The sequence below is a fragment of the Rhinolophus hipposideros genome, assembly GCF_964194185.1.
Source record: "Rhinolophus hipposideros genome assembly, chromosome: 16".
NCBI classification, from domain to species: Eukaryota; Metazoa; Chordata; class Mammalia; order Chiroptera; family Rhinolophidae; genus Rhinolophus; species Rhinolophus hipposideros.
In genome coordinates this window covers 28,683,904-28,698,759 of record NC_138062.1, presented here as the reverse complement: position 1 = coordinate 28,698,759, position 14,856 = coordinate 28,683,904, and the positions used below count along the sequence as shown (strand labels likewise).

General features: G+C 44.7%; 1 protein-coding gene across 1 annotated transcript in view; it reads right to left on the bottom strand.

Annotated features, from left to right (window-relative positions):
• The window catches only part of PTK2B (protein tyrosine kinase 2 beta), a 108,323-nt gene that overhangs the window by 26,305 nt on the left and 67,162 nt on the right, over positions 1 to 14,856 (bottom strand). The window contains exons 3-5 of the mRNA XM_081075640.1: positions 6,192 to 6,370; positions 5,586 to 5,673; positions 4,248 to 4,327 (exon numbers count right to left, since the gene is read on the bottom strand). Coding sequence (XP_080931766.1) covers positions 4,248 to 4,327; positions 5,586 to 5,673; positions 6,192 to 6,370 — 347 coding nt within the window. The remainder of the gene's footprint in view (positions 1 to 4,247; positions 4,328 to 5,585; positions 5,674 to 6,191; positions 6,371 to 14,856) is intronic.

Sequence of the window (14,856 nt, the reverse complement as noted above, 5' to 3'; positions counted from 1 at the left end):
ATCCCAAAGGCCATCACTGAATGAGGCTGCATGTACTAGGGGCGCCCTCTAGTGCCTGGTTGGTCCTCCCCAGCCCAGGTCTGCCGTTTTGATGAGTTAATGCCAGGTAGACTGAGGGCCTATGGGCAGGCACAGGTCTGTGACTGTTATCCTAGTAACGATAGCAGAAAGTAAAGAAACATCTTTGCAAAATCCACGTGGTTGTGTGTTCCTTCTAAAAAGCAATAGAAATAGTAACTCATCACCAACATTTACAAACTGACTATGAGACAAAATGCCTTGTGAAGTAAGCTGAGGATTCTTTCATTAATCTTTACTTATTATCAGTTACTACTTAACTACTATTGGGTTACACATTTATCTGAGATTTTACGTCAGAGTGTTCTGGGTGGGGCTCTGCTAGGGGTGGGCAATGGTCCTGGATATCTCAGGAGAAGGTGAGGCTATTTGTTGTTTAAATTGGGAAGGTACTAATTTCTAGCATGTGGGCTATGCATTTCACATTTTAACTTATACGGGGACAAGTAGATAAAATAATGTATTTGGCATTTATAAGGTACCTCCAGTAAATCAATAAAAATTGATTAGGCCTAATTCTAACAATATGATATTCTGGAAAAGGCAAAACTATGAAGACAGTAAAAGTATCACTGGTTGCCAGGGGTTAGGGAGAGGGAGGGATGAATAGGTAGAATACAGAGGCTTTTTAGGCCACTGAAACTTCTCTATGCGATGCTGCAATGGTGGATACATGTCATTATATATTGGTCAAGACCCACAGAATGTACAACATCAACAGTGAACCCTAATGCAAACTATGGACTCTGGGTGATAATGACATGTCAATGTGGGTTCATCATTGTAACAAACGTACCCCTCTGGTGGGGATGTTGATAATGGGGGAGGCCGTGCGTGTGTGGGGGTGAGGGGTATATGGAAAATCCACACCTCCCCATCAATTTTGTTATGAACCTACAACTGCTCTAGAAATTAAAGTCTATTAAAGATAAATTTAAAAAATAAAAATAATAAATAAGGGTAAAGGGAAAAAATAGTACAAATAATGAATAATTATTGAATATTTCAGTCCCTATCATTGTTCTAAGTACTGTGTTTCCTTGAAAATAAGACCTACATGGACAATCAGCTCTAATGCGTCTTTTGGAGCAAAAATCATATTATATTATATCATATTACATTATATAAGACCCCGTCTTATAGTAAAATAAGTAAAATAAGATGGGGTCTTATATAATATAATATGATATAATATAATATAATATAAAATACTGGGTATAATATAATATATAATAGTAGACCAGGTCTTTATAATATAATATAATATAATATAATATAATATAATATAATATAATATAATATAATACTGGGACTTATATTAATTTTTGCTGTAAAAGACACATTACAGTTGATTGTCCAGCTAGGTCTTATTTTCGGGGAAACACGGTACTTTAAAAAATTAACTCATTTATTTCTTATAACAATCCTCTAAGGTTGCTATTATTATTATCATTCCCATTTTACAGATGAAGGAACTGAAGCACAAAGAGCTTAAGTGACTTCCCCAGTAAATGGAAGACCCGGGATCTTCCAGGCAGCCCAATTTCAGACCCTTTGCTCGTCATCATTACACCCGATTACTCCTTGATATGAATTGAGCCCACTGAGGATTCATCTTGCTAATCTCATATCTTGCATATGTATCATTCTTATTTTTTAAGCAAGGAAAGAATTTGTTTTCCCCGGAGACACCATATATCTATAGCTGATACAATCAATGATGTTAATAGGACAAGGAACTTTTGTCCATATCTGTAGGTAGACTGCACTCTGGAATCTTTTCAGGGGGAAAAAAAAAGCAAGCCCCAGAAAATTCTGCCTATGGCCCAATTTTCAGAAATGTATCCATCTCTCTTGGTGAGAAATGGTTATAACTTTACTTAAAATAGTCTGTGATAATGTATACCTTTGTACTCAACTTTAAAAATGATAGGCTTGAAAAATCTTCTATTACACCTACAAAAGAGGTGTTTTCCACATCGTCTCCTTAATATCATATAACCTGTACCTCAAAGGTTACCTATAAGAATAGGAACATTTATCTGACCTGTTCCTCAAACCTAGGAGATGTGAAACAATGCGTCCCTGTCATAAGACAATCATGGGCTTTGCAGTAAGCCTGAGTTGATAAGACAGCAGACACCATGAGAGCATACGCTCCTGTATACTCTCCTGTATACTCCTGTATACAAGACTGTAAATGAAGCCATGTCGGAGGCTTCATTGCATCCCTCAGCACATTTATACAGTGTCTGGTGCTAAATAATAATAGTTATTATTATTACAACCAATAATAATTTGGGGATAATTTAAGGAAATAAGAACATAAAATAGAATGTTAATGGGTCTTCTCTATGCTGTTATTTTGCTACTAAGAGATGCTACTTTGACAGGTGACTTAGATGATTAGAGTCTCAAAATGATACTAGAGTCCGGGGTATGAGAACCACAAAAAAAAAAAAAAGGGAAAGGTAAGCTTTTTCGAGGTGTCAAATTTCAGAGGAGAAGATGAGACCATGTAAGATGCAATGAAGGTTATGGGAGCTGCAGTGGTCTTGGAAGACATAAAAGAGGACACATAATAAAATAAATTTCACAGATAGCCCCCAACCCACCAGCATGGAACTCCCAGGACCACTACTAACTGCCGTGAGGGGGTCTGTCTTCAACTTGGCATCACAGGTTGCAGACTTCTGCACAGAGGGCCCTAGTGTTTCCTTGCTTATTGAGACAGTAACCGAGTGGAAAAGCAATGAGGAGCCTTCCAAGGCTGTCCTTGACCCATTCTGTCACAAACGCCAACAGTCTCACATGCTGAGATAAAAGTGGGACCCTTCCCTTCGCATCCCATGGCCCTCCCTGGGGGACACCTCAGCACTCTCTCTGAAACACATAATGGAAACCAGAGTTCCTCAGTGGCCCCCATCTCTGCAGAAAACAGTACCAGGGTTCTACTCTCTATAACTCTAAGATCACAGATAGGATCGGGACTTTTCCTGGTACCACATTTCCAGCAAACCAAAAGTAATCCTTTGCCAAAGGTTTTCCTGACAATGGTCCTGAAAGTCCTTCCAACAACTCATGAGGCTAACTGCATCCAAATCATCTGTGGGGAGGTGGAGGAACTTGTCAAAACTGTATATCCTAAAGTTCCACTGAGACCTACTAAACCAGAGTTTCCAAGGATGGGGTTAGGGTTATTCTAATTTAATAAGCTCTCAGGTGATTATCATTTGCAACCAGATTTTGGAACCACTGTTCAAAGACAGATACGGTGTATAGAAAAAGCAATGGGAGGGTGGAATGGGCAGATGGATGACGATGGATGGTGAAGCCGAATGGTGCTGCTTTGGTCAAGAGAGTACTAGAGTTTAACCACATCACCCTTCTCAGCCCAATAGCCAAGAGTAAGACCTATTTCTAGACTGTCATTCCAAGTCTTCCACCGTCAGCTCCAACTTACCTCCCCAAGCTCAGGTCCCACTAACCTCCAGTCTGTTCTTTTCCTTCCACTGGTCCCTGAACCAAGAATGCACACTCCTCGGCCACCCCTCAAACCCCCTCCCCCCATTATCTACTGATGGAAATCTTTCTCCTCCTCCCTGGAGCAGTTCAAATCACATCTTCCTGATGTCCTCAGGCAGGATTAATGGCTCCTACATGTACATCTGTTTGGCACATAATTCATCCTGCCCTGTATTATGATCAATTGTAGACATACCTGTCACCTCCTAAACACTGTACATTTGAGGGCCCCTCTGGATGATTCACTAACTCCGTACATATTTACTTGTACCTACAGGAGCTGGGGACACAGCAGCAAACAACACAGGTGGAAATCTCAACATTTGAATACCTCCCATAATCTTGCCTAAGGCTCACAGAAATATTTATGGAATCACTTGAATGGCAGATAGATGGAAGAAGCGGCATCCTGCAGGCAAGAGCAGTGGACGCCAAAGGAAGATGGGGACACCAACCAGAGAGAACCTGATACTTCTATCCCAAGGACCAGACGACGAGCACCTCAGGGTCTGACCCTGCTGGTTACCACTTGTCCCCTTCCGGCTCTCACGTACCCATTCTTGCTTCCCACCCTGGAGGAAAGCTGAGCTGACCAGGAGGGGTGGCACAGGTACCTTCCCTGGAGAAGACTCGAGACCACATACCTGAGCTCCAGGCAGCCCAGCTGCAGGGCCATGCCCTCGCTGACCTTGCTGGCGTAGCGTTGCATGTAGTCACTCCGGAGCTGGCGGAGAGAAAGGTCACGGTGGAGCTTCCCGCCCTCATTCCCTGTTTTCCTGAGCAGAGGCGCCAGGAACTGGTGGGTGCCTGCCTTGAACACAACCCTGCGACCCTGAGCTGTCTCTCTCACGTACCCCATCATGTACAAACGCGTAGCAGAAGATAAAGAGTGGAGGACACGGGACTCCCCCCCTCCACCCCCCCACCCCCCGCTCTGCCTCTGCCTCCCTCCAGAACCCTGGGCAGTGCTGAACATGTCTCCAAAGGCTGAGGCTTCGGGCTTTTGACGTATGCTAGACATGTCCCCACTGGCTCCGTGAGGCAGGGACTTCAGATGCCCCTCACTCCTCATTTTGGACATATGAAAACTCGGATTTGGGGGAAGAGTCAGTAATTTTATCCAAAGCCTTGCTGGTAAGTTGTGACAGGTGTCATCGACTATATAAGGAAAGTCTGGCTTGATCTCCAGCAAAAGGGTGGGGGGAAGAGGGGAGAGATAAGAGAGAGCTAAGACCAGACAGACTATAATGCCATTTACTTGGCATTTATTCTGTGCCAGGTCTTGTGCTAGGCACTTTACATGTTCTATAGTTGGTGGTGTGTTGGAGCAGTTCCAAACAGCTCATGAAAGCCAGTATTAAATTTTCTTAAATTTTGCAAGCTGGCTGATATATTGGCAGCTTGAAACAGGCCCATTTACACCATGGAAATTGGCAAGTTCTACAAATCAGGGTGTTTTTGGTCTTCAGAGAGCTGATTTACCAGCTCACTACTAATAATATTTGGTCCCCACAACAACCCTATAAAGTAGGTATTATTATCATCATCCCCATTTTATAGAATAGGAAACAGCTTCATGCTGGTAAGTTAAGTCTCTGGAGGTACCAGGTTAATAAGTGGCAGAGCTGGGCTAGAAGCCTGGTATGTCAGATGGCAGAGCCTGTGATTCTAAGACTACAGCTTTCTCCTTGGGTCTGCTCTGCCTGCTTCACCAGCTAGGTCTCCTGGGCAGTAAGAGCCACCAGGAAAGTCCAAGTGGAGCCGTGAGCATATGGGGTGGGGTTAGCCAACACTTCATTAGCTGTGAGAGAGGCAGAGTTGGACAGCTGACCGGGGCCAACAGATGTCCCCGAGAGAATTTTCTTGGACTGGGACCTCCAATATCTGGGCTTTGTCCTTCTCTCTCCCTAGGAGAGGATGGCCAATACTTGGCATTTAAGGTGTAATAGGACATGGGGCACAGGCAGATAAAACACTTTTACCTGTTGGTAAAAATAAAGCAGCGTGGTCCTGTCTTCTTTCAAGCTCTCCATGAAGTCCTCTGGCAAGTAGCGGATTTGAAGGTCATACCTGGGACAGGAAATTCAGACTCTCTGGTATCTAAAGGAAGAGTAAGGCTGGCCAAGGGCAGAAGCAACCTCAACCCCCACATGCAAAGCATTGCCCATGAGGCTCCTGGCCACCCACGCAGGACTTTCGGTTGGGTGGAAGACCACAGAGGACAGAGGGGTGGCCAACAGGTGGCGCTCAGTGCTCATCCTGAGTCTGCACGCTTCTTCATGGCAAACTAGCCTTTGGCCTGGCTCCCTCTCCTCCCTGCACTTCTGTGACTCCTGCTTCATGACACCACTAGCATCTTGTCTAGGGATGTTGAAGATATCTGCTCTGGGATGGGGGTGTGCGGTGAGCCCATGTTAGGCCTTGACAAATACGTGCATTGGATACTGCAGGGGGACTAAGCCTCAAACATCATTCAGATTTTCTAGAAGATTCTCAGCAGTTGGGAGTGCTCCCAGGAAGGATCTTCCAGGGCCTCCCCACTCCCCACTCATCTCCCTGCATTCAAGAGCCCAGGGCTCCCATCCTACCTCCACTCAGCTTCCACGTGGAGACACTCGTACTTGTCCTGCACCTCCCCCACTGTCATGTGCGGGTGCAGCCAGTGGACCTCGTCTGACTTCATGTGCTTCAGCCTCAGCCCGTAGCACTCAGCCAGCTGGATGTTGGGCCCGATCCGCCCGCTCAGCAGGATGGAGGCGATGACCTCCTGCAGAGGAAAGACAGGGACAGGACTCAGAGGTGCCTCCTTCTAGGCCCCCACAGTCTTCATGTGGGCCTGGCAGGGCGACTCTCTAGGGTGAGGTTCCGTCTGAATGTTTTATTCATCGCTGATTCGCTAGCACTTAGTGCAAAGTTGGGTATACAGTAGGCTCTATTTGATGAGTGAGCAAACTGGCAAAATGAAGCGGAGACAGATGACCTGAGAGGAGAGAACAGAAGCAAAGGAGAAAATGCACCAAGGCAAAGAGCACAAATTCTGTGCTTCTGCATTTCATTCCAACCAAACCAATTGATAATTACCGAGCATCGCCTCTGAGTGGCTTCCAGTATAGCCAGCATCACTTAGGTTCTGTTGTAGGTACTTCTAGGCACGCTGCATACATTATTTTGTTGAATCCGTACAACACAGGGAAGTACGTGTTACATGCCCATTTGGCTGATGAGGAAACTGATGGAAGTCACACACCTCATGGGATTAAGCTGGGCTTTGGACACTGGGCCACTGGACTTGGAGGATTTCTACTAGACCAAGCTGCTTTGTGGGATGGAGGGGCTGGGCAAGACAGAAGGACAGGACTCACAGGAAGGGGTTAGGTGGCACAGTTCCTGCACAAGAAGCTAGATTAAGAGGAGGACAATTGTGCCGCTGCCTGGAAGCCCATCTATAAGGTCCTGCCTAGATCTGAATCACATTGGTTCCAGTTGAACTCAGGTTTCTCATGCAGTTGTATACGTAACTGGTGACTCGAGCCCACTCCTGATGGAACACAGAGGACCCTCCAAGGCAAATTTTAAAACTCTCAGGCACTGACCAATTTCTGTTTCATGTCATGCCACGTCATGCCATGAAGCCTACATATAACCATCTACAACATGGAGAAAATACCAGCACCTATTTTGAATGGTTTGTGGGGCTTAAATTAGATAAAACTCCTTAGGACAAAACCTGACACAAAGTAATACTGAAAAAAAAAAATCAAAACACTAGCATTATTATTATTTTTTTAAGGCCTATGCAGGGATCGAATTGGCAACCGTGGTGTTATTAGCACCAGGCTCTAACCGACTGAGCTAACCAGCCACCCAACACAAGCATTACTTTAACACAGCAATCCAGTGTAGATTCTGATGCTTTTGTAAAAACAAAGAAAGATTGGAAAAACAAAGTCTGATTTCTTCATCTTTTAATCTTTTTCTTTTTCCTTCCCTTGGAGGGGTGGTATGGCTAGAGGTCAAAGTGGTGAAGCTGAGGGGTTGGCAGTGGCTGCAAAGCCAGGAGGAAAGCAAAGGTGGGGCCAGGGCCACGATGGCTACAGTGGTTAGGCCACTGGTTACAGACATGGGGATTGAGCAAAGGAGTAAATATATTATGGATAATGGGAAATGGGTTTCTTACTGTTGGAGAAAGTACTTGAAATATGGAGAGGGACAGGCTACAGAGAACCCTTGGTGAGGGATTGGAATTGGAAGTATTGGTGAGAACTCATGCGGGGTGGGGGGGGTGGGGGGGGCGGGGGGGGAGAGAGAGAGAGAGAGAGAGAGAGAACTAGCTAGGGAGCCAGCCATTTGCATACCAAACACCCAGTCTTAGTTTCCAAATATCCTTCTCCACAAAAAGCATCCAGGGCTCCTTGAAGGAATGGGTGATTCCAGGGCTGGGGCAAAGAAAGTGCAAGATGAGCCTGAAATATCTTTTTGTGTTAGAGAAAAAGGAAGTATTAGGAGAATGTTGGGGGCTACATAACAAGGAAACAGTATCAGCTTAAAGGAGCTGAGCTAAATCTGGGACAATCTAAGCATTTAAAATAGGTAACGATAGAAATAGATTATGTCCCACCAAATAAAATAGGATCTGAGATAGGGAAGTAAATAAATGAGGGAGTAGGGAATGTTCCTCCTCACAGTAGAATCAACTAGTAAACGTAGAAGGGATGGAAACAGAACATCACCATTTGGCACCCAACTCAGCATTGGTTGGTTTAGGCATGATTCATCAATGGATGATAAAGCTGGAGGGTGGAGGTCTGATGATGTGTAGAATATTGACATGGTCTTAGCATATCTTCCCTCAGACACTAATCATACACCAATGAAATCCTGACGGACACAAATGACCAGGTCATCAAGGTTAACACCATCATTATCAATAGAACAGGTAAACAGAGCACGTCTCTCTCACCTTGATGCACCCAGAACAGCCCGGCACCATTTCTGAGATATTCCTACCAAGAGTTCATGCTGAGTTTAGTCTTGAGACCTAGGATGGGGGTCTTCGCAGAGACCAATAGAGTAAAAGGCCTGTGCTCTTTCAGACTGAGGAACTCTTCCAGATTGGAAGAGACCAAAGAGATAGGATGATTAAATACGAGTATTCCTGGACCTGCAGGGCCAGCTGGGACTCTTAAATTTATAGCCAGTTGGTCAGAAGTGTGGGTGGCTTGGGAACCCTAGAGTTTGAGACTGGGATCTGAGGAGAAAGAGCAGATATTAAATTATAAGCACATGACACTGTCATCCCCCCTCCATTTCTAAGGGGGTTTCCGTGCATTACTAAACTCTTGGACTTCTTATGTCTATTGTAATAAATGGGATAGATAGGATATAAAATCATATACAATGTATGCCAGTGATAGAAGCAGAAACAGAACAAATCCAGAATGAAATATATCAACATGTGAACAGTGTTGTCTTGGGGTAGTGCAATTATACGTATATACATATATTTTTTTTATTCTGGATTTCCTGTATTAGAACTTTTGTATATAATGTAGTAGTTAAGAGAATGAATGGCCTTGGAGTCAGAAACTGTTTCATCTCTGATGTGCTTTGTGACTTTGGGCAAATTATCTTCTCTGCTTTGTTCTCCTCATTTGTCAAATGTAAAAATATTCCTATCTCATAGGGTTCTTGTGATGATTAAATGAGAGGATATGACTAAGGAGGTTAGCATAGGGGCTTGGCATAGTAGTGCTAAATAAAATGTATTATTATTATTATTATTATTGATTGAATATGCATTCATTTTATATACTGTTAGATTCAATTTGCTAATATTTCATTGAGGATTTTGGCATCTAAGGTCATGAGAGATACTGATCTCTAGTTCTCCTTTCATGTATGTCACTTCTACATTCATTTTATAACTGTAAAAAAATATCTTCAGAAATAAACATTTAAGTTTAGCTATCATAATAGGCTTGGTTTTGCATAAAGAAATTCAGTATCGTAGTGAAATGAGAGGAGCAGATATCATCTTCCACCTGGAGACAAATGCCATCGCTTATGCCCACGTGCTTGGCTCAGGTGCTATCAACTGGGGACCACACACCTTGCTGATAGGCTCAGCTTTAAGAGGTGAATAAACCCCCTGTAACATATACAACTCAGAAATTAAAATGCTGACTGACTCGACAGTAAATGTCGCAGGGCCAGAGAGAAAAAAGACTGGCCGAAATTCGCTCAGATCTTAATGAAAGTTGAACAGATATTTTGCCTTTTAGATCTTAGAAGCTCATATATGAAAGCAGACCTTACCGATATAGCCACAAAAATAAAATCTAAAACTCTACAGATACTTAGAGCTCATAAAACTTCGACTGAAAGTTTAGAGCTTTACGTAACTTTAGAGACCACCAAATTTGATTCTGTTTTTAAACAAAGAAACTGAGACCCAGGGAGGACACGCGACTTGCCTGAGTATGTACAGGGAATTCTATTCTAATCCAGCTGAAATTCTATTAACCCTCCTATACTTTATTTATGAATGACAATCTTCCCTCCGTTCAACTTCCTATTTGGTCTTTGTATCAAGTGATCTAGGAGATTACTGTCCTCAACTGAGTACTCTGTAGGCATCAGTTCATTCATTTGTTCATTCCTTCATTCTACAAACATCTACCAGGTATCTCCTTTGTGTTGCACTCTGTGAGAGCAGTGGGGATACAGTGGTGAACAAGCCATAGTCCCCGCTCTCCAGGAAGCCACCTGTGCTTAGAGACTGACAAGAGGTCGTCACTATGCAGCCAGTCAATTGTTAAGGTGGGGGAATGGGAGTGCTATGGTACCATCTCCAACCACCTGATGACCATCTACAGACTCTCCCCTTCTGCTCCATCCAACCCTCGCTTGTCTCCAGTGACTCGGATCATCTGCCTCATCTGGGAAGACTGACATAGTGGTTATGTCTGTCTGCCCTACGCACCATACTTCTTAGGCAGCTGCTGCCACAGACCCAAAATGCCACCCCTGGTGCATAGCAGGTCAATTAGAAATTCTTTCTCCCCCAACTGAGGCATGGAATTTTAGTCAGCTTCTGTTGGCTTTGTAACTGGAATCCATCCATCCATCCATCCATCCATCCATCCATCCATCCATCCATCATGAAATATTGATTCATTAATGAAATTAGGGAAACAAAAGGGAAGTCCCCTCTCAATGAGCTTATTTTCTACTGGGGGTGGGAATAATAAACAAATAAGCATAATAATATCTTAGGCTCAGACAAGTGCTAAGAAGACACACAAAGCAGGCAAGGGCACTAGAATGACAGAGGGCTGCTATTTTACATGAGGTGGCCAGAAAAGTCCTCTCCGATAAAGCAGTATTTACAGAGATGCCCAAAAGAAGTAAGAGGGAGAAGGGTGGCCTTGTGGGGCAAGTCTTTCTGGCAAAAGGACCAGAGAGCACAGAGCCCGCACGATGGTTGTCTGTGTGGCCCCAGTGTGCTTGGTGTATTCGAGTGACTGTGAAGAGGCCAGTGGGGCTGTTGAGCAGAGGGCATGAGGGAAGTGATGGGAGAAGAGGACAGAGGGGGCTAGGCCATGCCTGACAAACATTTTCTGTCAAGGGCCAGGTAGTAAATGTTTTAGGCTTTGCTGGCCAGAGGGCTTCTGTCACAACTACTCAAGCTGCTGTTGTAGCTCAAAAGTAGCCGTAGACAATATATACACAAATGAATGTGGCTGTGCTCCAATAAACTTTATTTACAATGGGTGGTGGGCCATATTTGGCCTGCAGGCCATTGCTTGTCAACTCCTGTTGTAGGCTACGGTAAAGACTTTGGATTTTATTTTGAGCGAGATAGGTAATCCTTGGAGAGTTTAAAGAAGATCAGTGATATGATCTAAGCTATACCTCAAACATATCCCTCTATGTGTTTTGAAAATTCACAATGGCTACTACCTGTAGAATGAACCACAGGGGGATAAGGGCAGAAGCAGTTAGGAAGTGATAGGTAAGGGAGGCAGTGGAGGTGATGAGAAGGAGGTGTCAGAAACTAGATATGTTTTGACAGCAGGGTTGACTGATGGATTAAATTAGGGAGTGTGAGAGAAAAAGAATTCAAGAATGACTCTGAGGTCTATAGCCTGAGATGCAATTCACTGAGAGAACAGAGCTGCAATGAATGGAGCTGGGAAAGACTGGAAGAGAAGTCGAGTTTTAGGAGAGGATATGAGTTTGATTCTTCACGTGGAAGTTAGACATCCCATGGAGATGGCAAGCAGGAAGGTGGATATGTGAGCTGGAGTTGTGGGATCGGAGCCAGAATTACAAATTTGGGTGCCATCGGTTAAAATTAGAATTTGAAACTATGTGACTGGATGAGATCACCTGAGGAGAGACAAGGCACCAGCCACTGGCGTCACGGGCAGTATCACAGAAAACATCAGCCCAGGGGACAGGCAGGCCACAGGCTGCCTGGCAACTGAGAACACCCGGCAATAGTGGGGAAAAATGAGACTTTCATCAGTCTGCTCTGTGCTCATTTCCCAGCACTTAGCCTTGCTTCAGTGTGGGCGTGCATATGTGTGCAGAGTGCTCCCGCTCACCTGCATACCGTAGACACAGGTCTGCGTACACCTGAGTGGGCTTACCAGCAACAGACACCGTGATCCTAACTGATGGCTGTCATGGGCTGAATGATGCCCCCAAAAGATATGTCTGTGTCCTAACCCCTGGAACCTGTGATGTGACTTCATTTGGAAAAAGGATCTTTACAGACGTAATAAAATTAAGGATCTCAAGATGAGATCATTCTGGACTATCTGGGTAGTTCCTAAATCTAATGACGTGTCCTTTTAAAAGACACACAGAGAGCAAAGGAGAGTGGGATGTGAAGACAGAGGCAGAGATTGGGGTTATGTATGCAGCCATAAGGCAAGGAAGTGTAGAAGAGACCGGGGAGTGTCCTCTTAGGAGACAATATGTTTCTGTTGGTTCTAAGCCATCAGTTCTCTGGTAATTTGCTACGGCCGCCCTAGGAAACAAATATAATAGCTACTATGCAACTTCTGAGTCCTCTGCATACCTAAGAGATAATTTCTAAAAAGTGACTGATGAACAAAATAATAAAAGTTAGCATAACTTATCCCCCTCTGAAAGCATTCATTTTGATGTGCTAAAAACCTGTATCTAACAAGGACCTTCAGCAATGAAACAGCCACATAAAAATAGAAACGTAAGCACAGTCACCACACTGCTAATTTGTCGATATAATAAATCTAGTCATACAGATAAATAAACTGCGACTCAGAGCTCCGCCTCACGCTCCCCTCTGCATGCGTCTGTGGGTAGGTGGGCTGGCATGGTGAGCGCACACAGGAAGTGGGGAGAGGGTACAGAAAAGAAAATGTCCTTGTAAATGTACCTCTTTTTATCACTGTGAATGTCTCTGTGGTGTCAGCTTGTGGTTTCCTGGCTGAACCCTTTCCTCTCAGGTTTTCAGGGACTGTTCTTATGTATGGGGGACTGGTTTTGTGTGGCTTCTTTTAGTCTGTTTAGGGTAACCTTTTTTTTAGAAATGGCAATTTTCCAGGACAGGTAATCATGCCTTCCCTTCTTCTTACACCTCAACCTTGTGGTTCTGCCCCTAGAGCCATGTGAAAGAGGGCAGCAGGGATTGTTCTGGAAACAAAGAACCCGAGTGAGTGGATGAACTGTAGGCTAGAGACTGCTCCTCTGACCATGTAGAGTAGCTGGCCTTGCGTCTTAGCTCGGGCTGTTATAACAGAATACCAGAGACGAGGTGGCCACAGTGATATTTATTTCTCACAGTTTCAGAGGCTGTGAAATCCCAGATTAAGGTGTCGGTAGATTTGATTCTTGGTGAGGGCCACTTCCTGGTCTGCAGGCAGCCCCTTTCTCACTGTGCCTCCACACAGCTGGGGGAGAGCTCTGGGCTCTTAATCTTCTTACAAGGACACTTATCATGTCATGGGGACCCTCATGACTTTGTCTAAAACTACTCATCTCCCAAAGGCCTTACTTCCCAATGTCATCACATGGGAGGCCAGGGCTTCAATATATGAATTTGGAGATGGGCGGGGGAGGGCAAACAAACATCCAGTTCATAACACCCAGTGTCTGGTTAATAACAGGTTTAAATTTGAAACTAACTGGAAGGATTGTGTGACGAGTACAGGGCAGAATGGGTCCCAATATCTGAAATCTGCATCTCTGGGAAAATTCTGGAACGTATTGTGTGACCACTGAATTTATAGGGGAGGACAGTAAGTACGAACATGTGCAGAGCATGAATTTGGGACTGGAATCTGCACTCCTCACACATTAGGCAGATGGTGCCTGCCAGCCTGGAAGCCTGCCAGCCTGCTGTGAGGGAGGGGACACAACTGAACCAGGTGGGAAGGGCACAGAGTGTCTCAGTCTGTCTCTTTCAGGGATGTAAATGTGGGTTCTAAATGGAGTGATGCTTTGAGACGAAACAAAGATGAATCTCAAATGTGGCTTTTCAGCATAATAGAAGCTGGCCAAAAGCGAGGGTCTTGGATATGAGGACCCTGCCTGCACCCTCGGAACCACACCACATCGCAGGCAAGTGCCTACTTTTTTATTTAAATGCCTACTCTTCTGAGACACAGATGGCCCGATGATGGACAGAGATGGGCCCATACAGTGAGTGGGTCAGCCAAAGAGAGAAAACACCATGAGCCAGCAAGTCATTGTGAGGCAGAGAGAGGAGCCAATATGGCACTTAGCAGTAGGCGACCATATAACTTATCCTCTGAGTCATGATGCTCTTGAGATTGGCAGGGGCAGTTTTAATAGTCATCCCTGGACAATGTGTATGAACTAGGACTGTCTGAGTCAAACCAGGACGTATGGTTGGTCGACACCCAACCTACCTCAAAAGAGAGTGAGAGAAGAGGAGGAGAAAGGAGAAGGGAGGGAGAAAACAGGGGAAAGAGAGGGAGAGGGAGAGGGAGAGGGAGAGGGAGAGGGAGAGGGAGAGGGAGAGGGAGAGGGAGAGGGAGAGGGAGAGGGAGAGGGAGAGAGAGAAGGAGAGGGAGAGAGAGAGAGAGAAAATGGGAATGAAAGATTGGCTGTGAGGCTGAGAATCAGAGACGCCCTGTGTGGGCATGTCTGGGTGGCACTCTGCTAGTTGTTTACAAAGTGTTATCTTAACCCCTTTCCCAGACAAGCAAATTAGCATGTTAGAGAAATACATAATAATAG